At 35.3% G+C, this 22,524-nt stretch overlaps 1 protein-coding gene across 3 annotated transcripts in view; it reads left to right on the forward strand.

Annotated features, from left to right (window-relative positions):
- BARD1 (BRCA1 associated RING domain 1) overlaps positions 1-22,524 on the forward strand; it is a 126,038-nt gene that overhangs the window by 17,453 nt on the left and 86,061 nt on the right. For 2 of the 3 annotated variants that reach the window (XM_031958098.1, XM_031958101.1), the window contains exons 2-3: positions 476-532; positions 9,293-9,441. In XM_031958098.1, coding sequence (XP_031813958.1) covers positions 476-532; positions 9,293-9,441 — 206 coding nt within the window. The remainder of the gene's footprint in view (positions 1-475; positions 533-9,292; positions 9,442-22,524) is intronic. The other variant, XM_031958099.1, reaches the window with a different exon arrangement.

Here is a 22,524-nt window from a genome sequence, read left to right on the forward strand (position 1 = left end):
TTCTGGTTATTTATAACATTGAGTTACTGTGGAGAAGATAGCCTTTTGGATTATGTGTGTGATCTTTGAGAATCTCTATTTCAAAGAGTTACCTGGACAGTTCAAAGTACTAGCAAGCAGTGGGTTTTAAGTATTAATGTCAATTTATGATATCCTAAATATCATGTGTTTTCCTCTCTCTCCTACTGTCGCATATATTTATGGAGAAACAGGGCAGTCTAGACTTTTGCTTGGATAATAGGTTTACAATATAAATCAGATTTGCCATTGGAATCCTGTGGACAGCTTTTAATCCAACCTTTCATCAGAGAGTAATAAGCAGTCACCTGAGCAATATACCTCATGAATATCTTGTGTTTAAAATTCAGGGAAATCTAATGGGGTATGATTGAGCCTTGGGTATATTTATGCCTGAGGGATAAAAATGATCTTCTTGCATCTGTCTGCTTATTGACATTGTTCTTTCTTCGAACAGCATCAATATCCTGAGGGAACCCGTGTGCTTAGGAGGATGTGAACATATCTTCTGCAGGTGAGTGACTAAGGCTTGAACGAAAAGAACTATTTTAGAATTGAGTCTCACAAAATGCTCTCTATAGTTTCTGACTGTTTTTGTTGGTAAAGAACTAGGAACCTGTTACAGGTTTTATGGAATGCCTGTGGGAAGAAAATACCTGTCTGTTAGAGAATTTAAACAATTGTATCATGTAAAGGTATTTTTACTGTGAATCTTAATGGTGGATGTTTGTTTCTAAAATTCTAGCCAAATTTTATTGGTATCGGTGTTAATTCTGCCAGAAAGTCAGGGATAGTTTGTCCATTCACCAAGTTTCTTGCTTTGCATTTAGGTTATTAGGTCTTTGTATTTCAGTTTACCTATCTGTTCAATTTATTTTTTTATAAAAATTTTTTATTTTCAAAACATATGCATAGTTTTTTTTAACAATCACCCTTGTAAAACCTTGTGTTCCAATTTTTTTTTCTTCCTCTCTTCCTACCATCCCCTCTCCTAGAGGGCAAGTAATCCAATATATGTTAAACATGTACAATTCTTTTTTTTTTTTTTTTTTTTTTTTTTTTGCTGAGGCAGTTGGGGGTAAGTGACTTGCCCAGAGTCACACAGCTGGGAAGTGTTAAGTGTCAGACCACATTTGAACTCAGGTTTTCCTGATTTCAGGACTGGTGCTCTACCCACTGTGCCACCTAGATGTCCCTGTACAATTCTTCTGCACAAGAAAATCTACCTGTTCAATTTAACAAACATTTATTACACATAATACACTCTGCCAGGTATGAGTATACAAAGATGTAAGTCAAGTAAATTCTTTCGCTCATAAAGCTTATATTTTAATAGGTCAGGGCTTCTTGCAGTGAGAAATAAAAAAAAAAATTAATAACTACATTTCTTTGTAAAAACATTTTACATTTTAAAACATTTAAAAAGGATAAAACATTTAAAAAACATTAAAAACTTGTTTATTTCATTAAATATTTCCCAATTATGTGAATTTTTTTGACATTCATTTTTTAAAATTATGAGTTTCAAATTGTCTTCATTCCCTCACTCACTGAGAAGATAAGTAATATTATACAAAACATTTCCATATTAGCCATGTTACAAAAGAAAACATACATACACAAAAACCAAGAAAAAGAAAGAAAATGAAAAAATGTATTTCTGTTTGCAGTTAGAATTAATCATTTGGAAGTGGATAACATTTTGCCTCATAGGTCCTTTGGAATTGTCTTTGAACATTGATTTATTTAGACAGCATCGTTATTGTGTATAATGTTTTTGTGGCTCTGCTCACTTCACTATGCATCAGGATCATATAAGTCTTCCCAGATTTTTCTGAAACCCTTCCTTTCATTATTTCTTATGGGACAATAGTTTTCCATTACAATCATATACCACATTTAAGCATTCAATTGATGGGTGTCCCCTCAGTTTGCAATTGTTTGCTGCCACAAAAAGCATTGCTATAAATATTTTGGTACAAAGGGATCCCTTCCCCCTTATCTTTTCACTTCTTGGGGTACAGACCTACTAATGCTATTGCTGGTTCATAGAGTATGTTGGTTGATCATCCTTTGGGTGTAATTCCGAATTATTTTCCAGAATGTTTGGACAAGTTCATAGCTCCAATTAGCTGCAGTGTGTCCATAGCATTAGTGTGTCAATTTTTTAATAACTCCTTTAGTATTTATCATTTCTTCTTTTTGTCACGTTACCCAGTTGGATAGGTATGATATGGTACTACAGTGTTGTTTTAATCTGCATTTCTCTAATCACAAATTATTAACAGCATTTTTTTCTAGCTTTGATTTCTTCTTTTGAAAACTGTTCATTTGATAACTCTTTAAATAAAACTAACTTTTGTAATTCTAGGTTTTTTGTTATATAGTCAGAGGCATTATTTTGAGAAAGGGTCCATAGGCTTACATTACACTACATAGGCCATAGGGGTCCATCACACACACACACACACACACACACACACACACGCTAAGTCCCCCTGTATATTATTTGATTTGGGAGAAATCTAGCTCTAGGGCAGTTTAAGCCCTTTGGCTTTGAGGATTTTAGCGGTAGCCCTGCGAGTCAGGCAGTTGGTTGGGGATAAAGGAATGGAATGAAGAAAACTCAGGTTTAAGCGAGTATGATTTGAGCAGATTCTTGAGGTTTGAGAGATCAGCTCCAGGAGGTTGTGTTTTAATCAGTGGTTAGTGTGTGTGAAGAAAACTAAAGTTAGCCAGTCAGTAACCATGTATTTAGTGCCTACTGTGTGCCAGGCACTCTTTTGGGTGTTTAATAAAATAATGATACAAAGAAAAAGTGTTAATAGGTGCTGTTTGTAGGTGCTGTGTGTACAGATGAGGCAAGGAAATAAAAACTGAAAAGTAGGTTTGCCTCTGAAGAAGTAATGTGTTAATAATTGATATGCTCTGCTTACCATTCATATCTAATCATCACCTGCAATAACAGTTATTCAAATGATTAGATTTTGTTGTAGGTTTGATTACACTTTTAAACTCCATTCATGGGAGTAGAAAGAGTATGTAGAGGAAGAATTGGATTTAAATTGTGGCTTGTGCAAGTTAGTTAACCTTTATGTGACTTGGTTTCCTCATCTGTAAAATGGGCATGGTAATTCTTGTGTTACCTGCCTCACAGAGTTAAGAGGAAGGGCTTGGAAAAATTGTTATTATAATAAAACAAATAATCTCCTTTGCTCTTCTCTCCCCAAAGAATAGCTTTTTGAATATGTAATGTATTTTTACCCATTTTTTTCTGATGAGATACAATTCAGTCACCATTTTGTAGGTGAAAGCTTTTTTTTTTTTCCTCTACTCTTTCGTACCAACTGCTGGTTAATTGTATTTATTTGGTGTTTTTTCTACCTATACTTTTATACTGTTCCTTGAGAGTAGAAGTCTCATTCTCTTGTCATTGTATTGCTGGGACCTACCGTGTTTCCTGGTATATAGTTGGTGCTTAATAAATGCTTGACAAATGAGTGAAAAGCACAGAGTAGAAGTCCAGAAAAGTCCTACTCCTTTTAAAAAAGAGAAAATAGCAATATATTTATCCTATGGAATTTATAAAGTAAGACCTAGCACTGTGAAGTAGGTTAAGTGGCCTGTTCTGTTTCAAAGTTTTAAGCACTGGTGCCAGGAATACTCTGGAGCCTCTTGCATAGTACTCTGTAAGGTGAGCACAGGAACACACCGGGGTTCACTACAGCATTGTTTTGTATGACGTTGAGACTCAAGGTCACTGCTCAGATTCTTTTCACACTTGGAATCTCTTCATCTGCTGAGCAGTGTGAGTGTCAATTCTCTACATCTGGCCATCTATATTATACTATATAAGCCTTAGGCTTATCCACAAAAGGGTTTAGACTACCCAGACTGTCTGATAGGAATGTCTCCATGGCTCTCAGGGAACAGAAAGAGCAATTTTGCCAATGATAATTGAAAAGACAAAAGGTTTTTATGAACAAATGCTACTGGTTGTACAGCCTGTTTTCTGAAGGCTGCCCTTGGCATTGCAAACTCTGTTGAAAGGTAAAATATGTATGGTGGTAAATGTGGCAGTGAACCATCATTCTGCCACACCGTAATTTTAAAGCATTTGCAGAGAACTCTCCTGAGCAGTTTTAGAGTGCTGTTGACACTGGCCCTGCTTGAGGAGGCTTGCCAAATTCCATCGTTGCTAGTGTAATTAATTCTGCATCCTCGGAGCTGCACAGAATGGGAATAGATTGACTGTTCTTCCGTGCTGCAAATGGTTTAGGCTCTCGTAACAGGAGAGGAAAATCCCCTCGTGGAAGTCTAGGTATTACACGCTCACCTGCCTTAAGAACCTGCAGGCTAAATGTGTGGTAACTAGATCCTAGTATTACTCCCATTTTCCTTTCTGTGGCTTCAGACTCTAGACTTGCCAGATCATAGCAAAACGATGGTATTGTTATATCTTAGAAAGCAAGCAGTGGTTTTCACGATTCCCCCCTCTTCCCCCACAGTCTTTCTCCCCATCCTCCAGGTTCCTTTTGATTTAATATTTAGTCCAGATTGAGATGTTATTCAGAAAAGGAGAGATTTTTATGAACCTGTTGATGTATAAACACTGTATAAAATATTCAGCATCATTAAAGGGTGTTGTTCTGCTTAGAATCCCTTGTTTAATTGTCTGGAATCCTATTTGACTGGTACCATGTCACCATCTTTTTTTTTTTTTTTTTAATAGGTTTTTATTTGTTTATCCTGTATTGGGGATCTTTCACCTTTTTTTGTGTCACGGATTCCAGTCACTGGCAATCTGGTGAATCCCCTTTCCAGAATATCATTTTTAAATGAATGAACTAAAATACATAGAATTGCAAACTAAATCAGATATATTGAAATACAGTCATTCACATACATTTTTTTTTTAAAGTTAAGTCTGCTAGATTAAAAAAAAAAGTAATAAAGGGAAAAGACAAAATTTTCAGTAAAATCAATCAACATATTAACAAAAAACGTGCAACAAAAACCCTTGGGAGTGCAAGGAACCCCACTATCCCAATGGGCCCTCAAAAAATGCTTCCATTTTAGGCATAAGAATAATTTTTTTCCCAAATTTCTCTTGCTTAAACTCTTGGAATAGTAAGAAACTTCTTTCACCACCTTTAACACAATAGTGCCAGTGAGATGAAGACTATTTGCAAGCTGACCAGGAGGTTGCCTATGTTAGTGATGTAAGCAAAGTAGAATACGTTAAGACTGTTATTGAAAGGGAAAGCATACTTACCTGAGCAATGAATAATGTGTTTTCCTGGGGACTGGCCTAGGAAAATAAGAAGAGACCCCTTCAGTTTTTGACTCAATAATGATTAGCTTTGCATGAAATCTGCCTTGTTATAAAGCATTGTCAGGAAATCATACAGTAGTCAGTCCTTTACCTTTATAAGGAAATTGCCAAGGAAAGCAATTTTCAGACCAGCTCCCTGGGTCAATATAGATTCACCTTCATGTCTCACACAATCTGTGTCTACATTCACACTACAGTATAATAATAGATGTAATGATTGATAACCTAGAAATATTAACAAGTAATAGAAGTTTGACTTCAGTTCAGGTAATAAAAAGTTGCTGTTGGCAAGTATCATGTATTTATTAAGGGTTTACTGTGTGCCAGATGTTGTGCTAAGAACTGGGAATCCAAAAAACTGGCCAAAAAATGGTTCCTGACCTCAGGAATGGCTTTATTTTTATTAAAACAAAAACAAACAAACAAAAAAAACCAATTTTTTATTTTTGATAGTTGTATTAATTTTCTGTTTTATGTTGCCTATATTTTCCTATTGCTCTTCCACCTCTTCTCTCCCATTCCATAGAACCAAAAAAAAATTTTTTTTGAAGAAAAATGGAAAAAAAACCTTAAACTAAACCAATAGTACATTAAAAAAAATCTGAAAAAAACAAACATGTAATGATCCGAGTATTGCAAAGGAGTTGATGTTTTTGGGTTATCCTCATTGTTTATAATTTTTCAACATTTACTTTGTTTTATGGTGCTGGTGTTTTTTCTGTTTATTTTGTGTAGTTATATATTTATTTGGCCAAGCATCTTTCCATGCTTCTCTTGTGTTCATTATATTTGTCATTTCCTCCAGCATGGCAGCATTGTTTAGTCATTCCTCCAAATAAATAGATACCTCCTTTATTTCCACTTCTTTACTATCTTCAAAAGTACTGCTTTTGCTATATATGGGGATATTTCTTTTTATCAGTGACTTTTCCTGAGGAGTAGGAGGGTACATGCTAAAGAGTAGGACAACTTGTAAATAATTGTGTATATCTATATATACACATACATACAACCCATTTATACACATATGCATACACATGTAATTTAGAAAAGGTTTATTAAAATTTCACTAAAATTATCTATTTAGAAAACAGTTTAGAACAGTTATTACTGGAATTGGGCTAATAAGGGTTTTATTTTGCAGATAGTCACAGAGTTCATATCCTTCTCTGTCCCTTCCTCCAGAAGCTTGGGCAGGTATTTTGACATTTCTTGACCTCATCTGAATGAGGGGATTCAACTAGATTTAGCCTTCTGAAATCTCTTTGGATCAGAACTTGAGGTCCAATGTGTGGTCTGTGACAGCAAGGATATCAAGAAGTGAAAAAAAAATTATTGCTAGCCATGTGATAAATCTTTTTGAGCTATGGATAAGGTGGTGGACTATACGATCTTGAGGTCTGTTCTGATCTTAAATTCTATGGCTCTTTTCTCTCGAGATGTAGGTCCTGAAGGGTGTAGAGTCATTGTGAGCAGTGCAAGATCATTGAGGGCCTGTGAGACTGGGTGTAGGTTGCATGTAGCAAACCACAGAGATTTGAGGATTTTTGTACTTTTACAAACACTATATTCCAAATAACTATTAAATCCTAAGGGGGGATTCCCAGCTTGGCATTTAAAGCTTGCCACAGCCAGGATCCAGTCTACATTTCTAGATTAAGTACATATTCCTCTCCTTCATGCACTCTGTCTTGTAGAGAGCCAAATTGAACCAGTTGCTTTTCTCCAGTCTCAGTGCTCCATCTTTACTATGTCTGCCTTCATGCCTGGAGTATACCACTGTCTCAGCACATCTTGGCTTAGCTCTTGAGTGGTCCTCCCGCTGGTTTTTAATTCTGCAAAGCCCCTTCAACAATAACAAATGTATTTTGTAAACCCCCATGGTAATTTAATCTGAATATTATTACTACTTAAGGTCCCATTAAAGAATTTTTAGCTTGAATCTCTTGAATCACTAAAAAGGAGCCTGTTCTCATCTTCCCACTCGTTCTCTTCAAATTACCCTGTATTTGCTTTTCTGTCAGTGCTTAGATGGCTCCCTTCCAGTAGAATGGAAAGTTGTTGCATTTTGTCTGTTTCTTCTGGGGCTAGTATCATTTGTTTTCTCTAGTTAAGTGCTTACTAAGTACGTCTTGAATTGAATTTCATGAAGGTGGGTTAGTTTTTTTGCAAATAGTCCATCTAGATAACACTAAATAACTCCCCCAATATAGAATGAGAAAATGGACTTCATAGGAGTCAGTATAGGGGACACACTCAAAAGATCAGTGATTCAAAAAGTACCTGAAACATTCAGACAAAAAGGAAAAAAAGTCCTCTTTTCTAAGTCCCTTGAAACCACCTTTATGAGAACTATAAAAATTTCCTGTGACTATGGCAAAATTACCTGACTGTCATTTGTCAAGAACTCGCCCTTCTCTGCTTTTGATGTGTGTAACAGCTGTAGTTTTGTTCCAGGGAAAATATTGATTCAGCCTTGAATCCATTCTAGTAAACTTTAAATACACACAGGTGGCTTCAGAGTTACATCTTCATCATTGCCTCATTGAAGCTTGATTACTTTCTTGTGTCTACCTCCTCCATGAAGCCTTCTCTGATTTCCCCCCTTTTCTTCCCTAATAGGCAGTGATTTTCCCTCTTTACCCTCACATATCATTTGATTTTGTGGCTCTCCACTGTACTTCACCTGAATGTGGGTCTTATCCTAAGCTCTTTGAGAGTAGGGACTATTTTATTTTTTTTGTATAGATTTTTCATTTACCTTTTTTTTTTTTTTTTTAATTTGCATAGTCTCCTCCATTAGATTGTAAGCTTCCTAAGGGCAGGTATTATATTGTCTCTCTTATCACAGAAGCTTAATAATTATTGATTGTATGATTATTTTAATTCTACTCAACTCAAAAGTCACAGCTTTACTTCTGCACATCCTTGAGACTCTCTTCAGAGTATAGACCCTACAGTAAACAGGTTACTAGATTAAAATTTGTGGATGATAAAAAGCTGTCTTTCTGAAAAGAGATTATTTTGAGGTTTCCTTCCTTAATTTTTGATCTGGAATTACCCCCTTGGGCTATCCATGTGGGTTAGCTTTTGAGAGTTAATTAATAGGATTACTTAATTACCAATTAAATAAGAAGTAAGGATTCTAACTATTTAAAAATATAAGAGCAAATTTTTAAAAATAAATAATTGAAAAAGCTTTGTGGTAAAAATTTGAACTTATTGATTTTTTCTGTAATTAGGTAAAAACTGATGTGATTTGGATAATGTAGTAGTCTAATAAATCTTAAACTTTTTAAAAAATCATTTTCTTTTTCAATTAGCAAGCATTTTTTTTAAATTTCCTTTTTATTTCTCCTTCATTGAAAGTGTAAAAGAATTAACAAAACTTTTATAAATATACAACTTGATCTAGTTTAAAAAAATTGCTTATTGACCTTTTATAGAAGGGGATAGGAGTAGGAAAAATACATGAAAGGTGAGAACAGTTTGTTGGAGACAAGCGTTATGATTAGTTATTATGGAGAAGAGTGGAATGTGACCCATATTCTCAATGTCACACTGATTATGAACCCACACTGGACAGGGAACCCTCACTTTTAAAACTACTGTTCTAAAATCATTATGGGCAACTCTGGGGAGTTTTCAAAAATTTACCCCTCCCCCCCAATTTTTTTTTTTTTAAGCCCCAGCAGATAATAACTCTCATCTTTTTTTTTTTTTTTTAAATAACTTTTTATTGACAGAACCCATGCCAGGGTAATTTTTTACAACATTATCCCTTGCACTCACTTCTGTTCTGATTTTTTCCCCTCTCTCCCTCCCCCCCTCCCCCAGATGGCAAGCAGTCCTGTATATGTTAAATAGGTTACAGTAATCTCATCTTCTCTTTTGTACTTACAGTGCTGGGCTAATTTCAGAATGTTTGTTCTCTTTAAGTACGTGTGTGAGTGACTGCATCGGTGCAGAATGTCCAGTGTGTCATACACCTGCTTGGATTCAGGATGTGAAGATTAACCGACAGTTAGACAACATGATCCAGCTGTGCAGTAAGCTTCGGAATCTCTTACACAACAGCTCAGGTACAGGTGAGGAAGACTCGTAGGGCTCTTGGTAGAAATGGCTTTCTATATTTAAACGGTCACTTTGTTTGAAATATATAGTGGGTTCACACAAAAGGAGCTGGATAAGTAAGTCTTTTCTCCCCACCTTCCCTTTCACTGTACCCACGTCCCCAAAAAAGAAAAAAAAAAAAGCATTTGAGTTAGAATTACATTATTTCATGAAGTAAATTTCTAAGTTTGGCTCCTGAAACATCATAAAACTAAAGAATGGTGATTTTCTTTCTTTTTATTTTTTTCTTTCTTTTTTCTTTCCTCTTATTTATTTATTTATTCATTCATTCATTCATTCATTCATTTATTTATTGGAGTAACATTGCTTACTTCATTAAAATGTATTTTTAAGCAGATGTGGACAAAAACAATTGACAGTACTCTAGATCATTTGACCTGTTTTGAAGGAGAAGTAGAATCCGATATTCATTGTCCTTTTCTTCCCTAATGAAATTGTGGTTGGCTGATCCTAGTTGTTTTTAGATTCGGTTTATTAACTGAATGTGCACCTCAAATGTTTTCTCCAGAGAACTAATTAGGGATGAAAAGAAGGTAAGGTGATTGGAGTTTCCCAGTAATTGGATTTTGGAATCCTTGTTTTTCTCATTGACCAGAATGACATCCTCCCTTTTCTCTGTGGGAGGGCCTCTTCTAAATTGACACCTGCCATGATGATTGATGTAGAATAGGAAAGCTGCTCCAGGCTACTGTTAGCTCTTGTTTTTTAAAATCCCGATGGATAGGGTATTTTTGTCAGATGCAAAGCAGGAAGTTTACTGGCCAAAATAGCTGGATACACTGGAATGTGTGGCTTTGGAGAACTTGAGTTGGATCCTGAAAGAGCTTTCAGGGACTTCCTGTTGGTATCAGTTTCATTATATCTATCTATCTATCTATCTATATATATATCTCATTGGGTCAGTACAGATAATGAATTGCTGTCCCTGGTACTGGCCACCAGAATGAATAGCAGAATACTGAAGTGACTTTTGAAAAGGAATGCTTCTTTCAGTCTTAGATGGAAGGTTTTAATTCCAGGTGAAGAAGGCATACATAACATGTGAAAAACACTTACATATACAAACCTAAAAGAGATGTTGAACACATGCACACCCTCCTCCTCAATCTTTACTTTTTGAATTCATCATCTATGTCAGGAGATGACTAGTATGTTTCATCATAAATCCCCTGCAATCATGGCTGGTCATTGTCTTGATCAGAGATCTTTGATCAGAGATTGTCTTTCAGAGTTCAACAATAAGACTATTTTGTTTAAAAAAAATAAAGAGGAAGAAGAGAAAAGCAGTCCATCAAAAAAAAAAAAACCTCAAGCCTCTAATTATATACACACACATTTGTGTGTATGTGTATAAATGTGAACATTGTAATGATGAGGTTTAACTCTTTGTGTAATACATTTCTGTTCCCCAAACCTTAGATTAAGCTGTCCTTAAACAGACTCATGTTTTCCTGCCCATTTCTGGATTCAGAGAAGCCACAGGTAGAACAATGTATTGTGCTTCACGACTGGCCCCTCCCAAACTTTATGGTTTTATAATGGAAAATACTACAAAAATCCAAGTGGTTTATATTTTAAAATAAGAAGTAGGTCATTGTAATAACTAGAAACAGCATTCCAGATCTGGCCCTTCTTACATAATTAGATAGGCTGACTTTAAAGCAGTCTCTTTCCTCAGATTCAGGTGCCTACAGGTGTAACTTGAGTGTATTGTCGTGTTGATCCTGCAAACCTTAGGAGTCCTTCAACAGAAAAGGGGAGAGCAGAGCTCATAGCCTAGAGCTTTATTACAGTCCTACTCTTGGGTATCTTAAGCTGAGGTCCTTGAATAGAGAGGGGTAGTGGAGGTATCTGAACTTCTAAGTTCCAACTGTGTGCCATCCCAGGACCTGAGTTTAGAATGCTTCCCAAACCTTATAGGACCAGAGACTTAATGCAGCATGTTGCCATTGATATTTCTTGCTAGCAAGAGCAGGCTGTGATTGGTTGCTCTGTGTGCAGAGCTTACATTGATTAATGGCCCCATTGTGGCCTTGAAGTTCTGGTTCTTTGCCATATAAACGCCACGGTATTCCCCCCCCTGGTCCTACCCCCCCCCCCCCCCGTTTTTCCAGTCCTTCCTATTTAACTGATTGTAGCACAGCAAGCTGTGTGGTGTCTGTTAACTGACAAAAGTAATTGTCAGATCCATGGTGAAGTAAAATGACCCTTAATGGCAGGACAGCCGTATCAGTCAGCAAGCTTTTGTAGGTACCCCATTGGGAGCAGCAGGGAAGGCTTCATATTGGAAGGTTTACCACATATGAATGAGAGCCTAAGAATTTTGCTTTTGAAACTTCAGAAAAGCAGATATTGATGGATCCCTGGTGATGCCAGAAACTTTGTTGTATGTGCCTTCACTTGGTAGGAAGGTCTCCTATCTAAGAATGAGGGCATAGTTCATTTTCAAAAGTCATTTTCCTATTCTTTCAGATGTCCAATACTAGGGTATTGATCATTATCTCCACTGCCTAGGTGAGATCCCTTGCGAAATGACTTTATGCTTCACTGTTTGGATACCTTCTAGTGTTGTTACAATTGTATTTCTAAATTAAATTTTATGTATTTTTCAGTAAGCAAAAGTTTGCCTTCTTTCTCTCCCACCCAAATGAGAAAAAAAAAAAAGAAAAAGAAAAATACAGCCTGTATTATAAATGTTTAAAGTCAAGTTAAAGAAATTCTCACATTGTCCATGTTCCCCCCAAAATGTGTATGTATGTATATATGGATATGTGCACATATAATATTATTAGATAGTATATGTAATGTCAACATAATACGTATGTGATATATATGATTATGTATTAAAATATGTCACTTAATTTTAATTTAATATTCTATAAGAAAAATATATTTTACCTTATTCTCATGGTAAGAATTTAATAAATGCTTGTTGACTTAATATGAGTACTTTCTACATGCTCTTTATATGATTGATTACTATCTTTAATACTTTTTTTTTGTTATAGATGTAGATGATAGATTGAAGTAAAAATGAGATACATAGATGTGTCCTTTTATTAATCTTTCTATTTGTTCTTACACGTACATATAACATGTTTATGTACACACATATGTTAATGCATGTGCTTGTGCGTGCACACACACACACACACACACGACCAGCAGAATAAATTCAATGAAATGGTCATACTTTCCCTTTTAAAAAAAAACCCACCAAAAAACCCCTGTATTTGATAATTTATCTTCCAAATGAACCTTATTACTTGCATTTACTATAAAATATATAATTACTGTAATTAAGGTGGGTAATTAGGAAGAACTTGTCAAATCATGGACATAGTATATGGCAGACTAGAGATAAAGGCGCCTGATTTATAGTAATGCTTTCCAGAATGAGCTTCTAAATACTCAAGCAGATTTTCCTCGGTTCAGTGTACTTTAAAGAGAAGAGATTGTCTGTCATAAATTTTCCTGACAGCCATTTATGGATAATTTTACCTTATTCTTTATAATGTAATCTGTTTGTTTTTTTTTTTCCCACTAAGGGCATTAAATTTAAAGGTTTTTTGTTTTTGTTTTTGTTTTGTTTTTTAAATAAGATTTTTTTCACTTGCTCCCTCTCCTTGCAGGTGTTGGTCAGTTTCTTTTAAGCATATGTTGGTGCTGGGGGATAGTAAGATAGATTAGCTTTGATGATGCTTTCATAAGATTGCAATTTCCCTTTTTTCCTCCATTTTCTAGTATGGGGAGAGGGACTGGTCCTCCTTTATTGAATGACATAGTGTTTCATGTATATTGTGACATTTTATAGCCAAAGGTGAGTGTTTGAATAGTGGTGTGTATGTGTGCATGTGTTGTGTTTTATAGAGCTGAATATTTCTTAACTTAGAAAATAATCATTCTTCAGTGAAGCTGTTAATGTTGCGCAGATGGTAGCAAAGCGCTTCCCTTTGATTTTTAATAAAGAACTAGTTTGTCAAAGAGATTTCTTAACTTCTGTTGTGAAACCCATAATGGAGAGTAATTGGAAAGGCACACAATGTGCATCATTATATCCCTTTGATGCAGATTAATGATAGCTAAGCCACATTTTCTAATTGCCTCTTTTTTCTCCAGTTTGTTGTTGCATTATGGGAAAAATTTGGAAAAGTAGCTCCCTAGCTCTCTATACATTTCTGTCTCAATTTTATATTCTATCCTGAAATGAGTAAATTCAAGGAGGGCAGTTCTGTTTTTCATATCAACATTAAGAAACTTAATTTTGATTTTATGTAAGAGGAGAGAGTATTTGTTTAAATGGAAATGCATGTGATATATGCATGAATATGTTACAGCATTGCATGAATATTTGCTCCTAAATATTGATGCAGCTGTGACTAGTTTTGGTTGTATACCAATAGAGCAGACTTGGGAGAAAAATATTTTTGCTGTTTCTGACCAGTAGGCAGAATTAATGGGCAGATTTGCCAATAAATTCTCTCTCTAGGTGCCATGACACATTGAGGGAGGAAGCATAGTTGGTGGGTCTGGGTCAGTTATCTCCTGGGTGCCTGAGAACAGAGGTTTGGAGCTCGCAGGGACCTTGAGAGCTTCCTTTCAGTTGCTTATTTTACAAATGAGGAAACCGTGACCAGTGAAGTAAAGAAATGACTTTTCACCAAACTCATTCAAGACAGTAGTAGGAGAATTGGGATTTGAACTTGGATCCTGACTGCCAGTCTAGAGTACCACTCTGCCACCATAATATAAGGGAATTTGCTTAGCAAATCTTATTTAAGATTTGTGCATTATTATTTGTCCATTATTTATGCATTAAAAATTACTTGATGAGTTGAATTAGATTGGAGTCATAAAACCAATTAGTCAACATTTAGTAATCTCCTTATGTGCCCAGTACTGGAAATTTTAACTCTTAGTGCTGCTCATTATTCTTTAATTTAAGAACAGTTGATTGCTGAATGAACAGAGCCTAGTGTCCTTGTGGTTTGAGGCCATTAGGGGCTTTATTCTGTAGATAAAAATAATTAGACTTGTGTTAAGCACTTCTTGTGGGACTTTGGAAAAATTGTGAAGTTTTTTATGCCTTTTATGTATGTAGGTATGCACACATGCATGTATATATAGACATCCTTTTCTGTGCCTTTTGTGGATGTATAGATACATACATACATATATATATATATATAAAACTTCCATTTCTTTTGTGTATGTATGTAGAGATATACATTTATTACTTTCTTTTCTGTCTTTTGTGTATGTATATATAAATATACATATATAATTTTTACATTGTCTTTGTGTGTGTGTATCTATTTATGTATGTGTGTACCTACACATTAAATGCACATATTGCTATGAGTTAAATTAAATCCTTATAGTTCTAAATCTCCTTTTTTAAAGAAAGGTCTGGAAGCATTTTCTTTTTTGAACTCCCTAGAATAGAGATTTTTGTCACGAGACTTCTTTTAAAGCCTTCTTATCACTGGTGAAAAGGCCTTGTTGAATCTAGACACAAAACTTCTGTCTATGGGATTCCCTATCTTACCTCCTTCATGTCCCCATCTTATTTGGATTTCAGGTTTTTCATCTTGATAACTTTGTTTCGTACTTTATATTATATGAATTGTTTCTTGACATAGTGAGTAGGGGGTTGATCTATAATGAGTCTGTCATATAAATCTCTAGTTTATTTAGATATTGGATATTTGGATATTATGATATCAGGAAGATTGCTGCAACTAAGTAAGGCCCTAAAATTTGCATTTATATCCAAGGACATGTTGTTTATGGACGAATGATAGACTCTGAATTTAGTTTCATTTGCTAATTAGCTAACTGACCTTAATTCAATGTGTTTTCTTTTTTCCTGCACTACATTACCTGCTGAGACTATTCAGAGCTGTGTTCTACAATAATATGTCTGTGAATTATATTTTCTTTCTAGTTCCCCTCTCTACAGACTAACTCTACAGGTTAGAAAAACTATACCTCTGATTCCTCCCACATGACAGACATTCCATCTTCAGTTTTTGCCCCATCTTACCTCTTCCACTTACACCCTTGTTTCTTTTAAAGCTTTTCTTACACAAAGCCTTTCTTGATTCCCCTACCTTTTGGTGCTTTCCCTCCCTTAACCAAACTCGCACCTTTTATTTATTTATTTTTTCATTTATTTTTGCTATATGATCAGATCTATGAATCTTGCCTCCCCTAATAGAATTAAAGCACGTGGAGATCAGGACTGTATGATTTTTGTGTCTCCATATCTGTCACATGATACATATTAATAAATAATTATTAATTGAGAAGTGATTATGGGTGTATTTTGGGGGGGATTTTTGTTGAGGTGAAGAATGAAATGTGATATTTTGTTATTTTGATAGTTTTAAAAAATATGCAATTTTGATGAAAGTTCCCTGTCTGTAAAATCAGAATATGTAAATTGTATTTATGTATATATTTATGTAAATGATGTAAATATCAGAATGCTGTAAGTGAGGTTTTAGAAAAATCAAGTAAAGGGTTGAGTTCATAGGAAGAAGAACTGTAGTGTATAGGATAAAGATGTGGCTCAGTGATCCTGTGACATACAACCTCCTTAGAGATGTCCTAGGAACTGCCAAGAAAGGGTGCCAGCCTTCATTGATAAAGGAAGTTGCCTCCCATGAAACTTTCTTATATCAGTGAAATAACAGATTAAGACCCTATTCCAGTGAAGTTATTGATGATAGTTTGAAAAGATGAGACTCATGAAATTGTCCCAGTACTTATCCTAGAATACTATTTTTGATGGTGATCCACCATATAAAAAGAACCTAGCGTTTATGAGACATTATGGAACCATGGAACGAGTGGAGGACTGGTTTTAGGTCTCCCCTCTGACTGTGTGTGTAACTTTGGATAGATCAGTTGCCTCTTCTCGTTCATCTTTAAAATGAAGGCCTTGGATTTACCTGTTTAGCCTCTGAAATACCTTCTACCTCTAAATCTCTGATCCTCAATTCCTTTTAAGTTAGAGGTGTTTAACTCTGGTGTTGTAATGAAAGCACTTTGTAAACCTTTGAAGGACTACATGTGAATATAAGTTGTATTTGTCTGGAATGAGAGCATGAGCATGAAGGAGTTTTGGGAAGGACACTTTCTGCTGATACAGATTGGGATCTCATCTTTAATGTACAATATCAAGAATTCTGGAGACACTGGGACATTAAGTAGACTATGAGCTCAAAGCTAGCGTCAAGTACTAGCTACCATGTAATGCTGTTATTAAATAGACTCAATTTGTTCTGTTTGTTTATTAAAAATAGGCAGTGAGGTGGTCCGGTGGATAGAATGCTGGGCCTGGAGTCAGGAAGACTTAACCTTTTTAAGTTAAATCTGGCTTCAGACACTTGTTAGCTATGTGACCTTAGGGAAATTGCTTTACCCTGTTTGCCTCAGTTTCCTCATCTCTAAAATGAACTAGAGAAGGAAATGGCCACTCTAGTAGGGGTCACAGAGAGTCAGAGGCAATTGAAAAATAGCTGAACAGGTTGCTGCTTTTTTTTCTTTTCCCTTGCTTGATACATAAATAGAAATATTTTAAGTTGACAGTATTTAGATTCAATGAATCAAAGGATATTTGGACCAGAAAGAACTGCTTAGGCATTCTGGCCAACTTAATTTCTGTGCCTTTTTGTCTTCCGTGCCCATTTTGTAAAAGTGAGGAAAAAAAGACCATGATTTGTCATAGTTCAAAGCCGATAACTGTGCCAGGGTTGTAGCCAGAGAGATAGTGTTTGAAGTCAGGTCTCCTGATAATTTCTATTCTTAATCTCATTATATTAGTGTTACCCTTAGGGTCAGGAGGGCTAATGAGGGAGGACCATAGTGAGAATTGTTAAGTGATTAAAAAAATAAGAAGGAAAAAAGTCCTTTCTGATTATGAACTGAAGAGAGGCCAGTCAAGATAAAAAACAAAACAAAAAACCCAAAACCTAGAGAAAGTAAAAAAGACAGTGCATCAAAAAAAAAAAAAATGTCTACATTTCTATTGTTGGTAAAAGCTGGCTTTTATAGATTAAGCAACTAGGACTTCCATGAAAAGATGACACTCTTTCTCTCCCTATAGAAATAACCAAGATATATGTAGATAGCTATATGCACATGTATATTTGTGTATATAGAGATACAGATATGCACATAAATGAGCACACACACACACACCCCAATACACATGTTCCTAGGATTTAGATCTGGAAGGAAACTTGGAGACCATCCAAACCAATCTCTCCATTTTGCAGATGAGGGAAAATGATGGCCAAAGAGAAACAAAGATAGTAAATAACAGAACCAGGATTCAACTTGGATCATTTGAGTCGAAACTACTGTTTGTTTTCCTGTGGAATCTCATGAGTTGGCCTGCCACATCCATATTTCAATAGTTTGTCATCTCATTGAGATGGTTATTTTCTTCATTCATACAAATCCTGTATGAATCCTTGCCTTCTCATCTAGGTCCATTCTTGGTTGTTCACTTTCTTTGGAGAGATTTTGGGATGACTGTCCAATATGCTAGAGGCCTTCTTTTGGTCTTATAATGTTTCATGCATTCTGGTATAACGCTTAGCCCAGTTATTTCTCACCCTTGTTGTAGGAGCTGCCCATATCAATCTCACCATTATAAATGTATGTCTTCTATCAGAACTGTCTCATTGGTACATTTCCTTCCTTACTCCCTCTCTCCTTCTTTCCCTCCCTTCCTTCCTTCCTTCCTCCCTCCCTCCCTCCCTCTCTTTCTTCCTCCCTCCCTTCCTTTTTTAAAACTCAAACTCCTAGGAAAATTAAACCTGAAGGGGTGTGTGTGTGTGTGTGTGTGTGTGCGTGTGTGTGTGGTCTGTGTTTGTGTGTTATATATGAGTTAATTTATAATATTTTCTGTAGCACTTGGCTAAAAGCTTAGACCATTTATGTAATGCTTTTAAGATTTGCACCACACTTTTACTTATATTGTCTTATTTGATTTAACTTAATTTAACAATAACCCTGTGAAGTTGGGATTGTTATTGTCTTTTTACATATCAAGAAACTGAGTCACAGAAGCTTATTAGTTTGCCCAGGATCCCATAGCTAATAATTTAAACTCGTCTTAACTATCTACTATCTGCTTCAATAAAGCAGATACCTAATTGGTAGTGGGAGAGTTAGGAAGAGATCGATGAAGAATATAATTGGGAAGGGAGTAATAAATACACTGAGTCTGAAAATAATAGGTCTGAACAAGTTTGTGAAGGGTTTTAAAAACTTAGCCTGAAAAAGTTCATAATTTATCCTAGCGGCCAGACTAGCAAAGTGATATAGTCAGATTATGCTTTCAGAAAATCACTTTGGTGGCTAATGTGGACAAGGGATGGGAGGAGAGAGATTTGAGAGTCAGCAAGTCCAGTTAGGAAGACTTTGAGAGAAGTAGAACATTATCAAAGTGAGAGGACATAGACAAGGACTGGAACCACAATGGTGATTCTGAGTAGAAAGAAGGGCCCTGGGTACAAGAGGTCTTCTGGGGAGAGATGGAGCAAGATTTGACATTTGATTGTCTGTGAGGGGTCAGGGAAAGGAGTAGTCAGAAAAAATACCAAGATGTAAGAATATTTTTTCCTTACCAGAGAAAAGGGGAAGATAGCAGAGTAATGGATTTGGGGAGAAGAGAATGAGCTTCATTTTGGATATGTTGAGTTTGAGATGCCTGAGGGATGTCTCATGGGCAGATGGTAATTAGGAGCTAACCATCCTGGGAAGAGACTGTGATAGCAGGTGAGGTAACCAAGAAACAGTAGTACTCAGAGAAGAGACCCCTAGAGACACTCACATTTGGAGGTGTGTGTGATGAGACTTAGGAGCCAGCAAGAGAGCTTGAGAGTGAATGGTAGGAGGAAGACCAGGAGAGTGTCTTATCAATACGCTGGTGGAGAAAGTAGAGTTAGCAGTGTCAGACAGCTGAGAAGTCTAGAAAAATGAGAACTGAAAAGAATTTGCAATGAATAAGTTATTGGTAACTTTGGAGAGGTGAGGTTGCATTGAATGAATTTATAAATAAAGTAAATTTTATTAAATTATTAAAAATATCAAATCATTAAAAATAGCTAAATAAATTGAATTATAAATTATAAAAATAAATGATAACCTAAACTATATAGGGTGAAGGAGATAGCTTGAGGGCCCAGTAAAGTCTAATGAAGTATTTTTTTTAAAGATTCAGTTTAATTTGCTCATGTTTGCTTCAAGGAAGTAGGGAAGGAACCAGTATAGAAGAAGAGGATGAAGATTCTAGAAAGAGATAATTGAGGTTGCCATCTACTGGGAGGAGATAGGAAACAACCATATACATATAGAAAGATTGGTGTTGACCTATAATAATAAGGTTACCTCATTGTTTTAGATTGGGGAAAAGGAGGAGAGAGAGCCCAGAGGTTTTGAGATGAAAAGGGATGGTAAGAAGTTCATGGTTTCAATTTTCTCATTAATATAGGAGGCAAGGTCCTTAACTGTTTGAGGGAATGAGCTATGGGAGGCCTGAGGAAAAAAGAGGTTTGGAATTGTTTCCAAGGGAGCAAGATAGTTAACTATTTAGGAAAAAATAAAGGAACTTTATGTAATTTTAAAATTTTATTTATCTTTTTAATTTTATTTATTTATTTATTGATATATACATTATTCTATATTATATTAAAAATATTTATCTTACCGTAATAAAGAGTCGCTTGAAGTTGGATAACATGAATTGATAAAATACCTAGATAACAGAGTTGTGTTGCTTCCCCTGTCTCCATTCAGTCAATCAACAGTCAGCCAGTCACATTTGTAAGATAGCAATTATGTGCCAAGCATTGTGCTGAGCCCTGGGACTACAGAGAAAGACAATGAAAAACCAGTTTTGTCCTTTCTGAGTGTTCATATTCTGATGTGTGTGAGGAGCAGTAGCTCAAGGGAGGCAAGGAATTTGATAATTGATGACTGTATAGAATTGAATTAGTTAACTATAGGATGAAAACAGAGAAAGGAGTGAGGTGGATTCAGAAAAGGACAAATTCTGAGAAAATAGGGAGAAGAAATTGAATTTCTCTAACTCCTCCTTAACCTCACTCCACACAATCAATGATCAAAGCTTGTCACTTCTCCAAAAGACATCTTGTTTCCAGGTCCTTTTTTCTACTCAGAACCTCCATCTTTGTTCATTTCAAGTGTTACAGGAAAGAATCATAGGGACAGCTGGGGAAGGAGAGGAGATTGTCCAGAGAGAGATCAGAGTTTTTGATTAAGGAAGTAGGAGAATCTTTGCAGTTAATGGTGGGCTTTAAGGAACAGGGTTAGGAAAGTCATTTAAGTGGGAAAAATTGGGTGAATGTAATATTTCTCTTTATCTGGGCTTCAGAATATATAGAAAAAAGTATATGAGCAGGAAAGATAGACAAATATTTGCTTGTTGAAGAGTGTGGATGCCAGGTAGAAAAGGGAGCCCTTGAAGGATTTAGAATTTGAAGACTGTCCTGAGCATCATATGCGGGATTTAACAAATCCTTTTCTTACTGGCCTTCAAGGTTTCCATTCATTCAGCTAAATTTTTGCTGGATTGTTGTCAATGGAAACATTTTTAATTTTCTCTTGATTTACTTTTTTGATAACATTCATAGAGTCCTTTAAGTATGTTTATAAAGCACCGTATTTTTCTCTCATTTGCTCCTTATGATAATCCTATGAAATAGATGGAATCATTATCTTGATTTTATAAATGAGATTAAATGACCTGCTTCTAGCCATGCAGCTAATAAATTTCTGAGGCATAATTTGAACTCAGGTTTCCCTGATTACACATACATTATATGCCACTAGAGAAACAAATATGAGAAATATGTTTCTCATATATCATAAAAATGTTAATTTTTAGCTTATTGCATTTTAATATTTAAAGGAGATTGTGACCATTATAGAGGAAAGGTGATGTAGTAGAGAGAATTCTGGATTGGGAATTACAGGCCATGAGTTGAAATCCTAGTTCTGACATTTGCTGCCTTTTATAACCTTGGTCATATCAGCTAAGTTCTCTGATCTGTGATTCTTTTCTTTTATGAACTACTTGAAAACCTTTAGAAATTATTCTAGCTTTAAACTAAGGTGAAATGAAAGCAGAAATATTAGCTGAAGAAGGAAAAGAGAAATTGGCTAATTTTAGACTTTAGATTAGATTGGAGTTTCCAGCCTGCCAACCTAGATGCATTAATATTTTTTAAACAGGTAAAAAAAAAAAGGCTATGAAATACATTGTGTAAATATAAAATATCCAGAGGGAAATTAGAAATAACATCTCAGCTTCTAATTCCCTTGCCAGCATTTGAAAGGCAAGAACATATTGTAAAGAGGTTTCAATCCCAGAAAAGAATTAAATTAACTTTGTGTTACAGCTGAGGGAAGGGACCAAAGAGAAACTCAAGAATAAACACACTTGAGAATTTTACATTGAATAAAATGAAGTTCCATCATCTACTTTATTTTTCTCATACTCTGCTATAAGTTTCTAAGGCCCTTATAGTTGTGTTATTTTGTTGTTGTTTGAAGGATACTAGAATGTAGTGGTATGAGAGATTTTATTTGATGTTCTTTTTATTATGTATAAAGATGTTTATAAAAAACAACCCCCCCCCAAAAAAAAAATAATAGAATTTTTGAGATCGAAGGGACAAAACAAATCTTGTACAACCCCCTCAAGGAGGAGGAGGAGGAAGAAGAGGAGGATGAGGATGATGATGGATGATGGTAATAGCTAACATTTATTTTGTGCTTTAAGATTTGCAAAGTGCTTTATAAAGATTACCTCTCATGGCACAATTCTGGGAATAATTCCTATTACATATATTGTCACATGATATATAAAATTACTATCATATAATATATAATGTATAATTAATATATTAAATAATATGGTGTGTTATATATTACATAATTACTGGGTTTAATTACTTGATACAGTATAATTATGTCAACTATGTAATTAGTGTTAT

Source organism: Sarcophilus harrisii, chromosome 3 (assembly GCF_902635505.1).
Source record: "Sarcophilus harrisii chromosome 3, mSarHar1.11, whole genome shotgun sequence".
Lineage (NCBI taxonomy): Eukaryota > Metazoa > Chordata > Mammalia > Dasyuromorphia > Dasyuridae > Sarcophilus > Sarcophilus harrisii.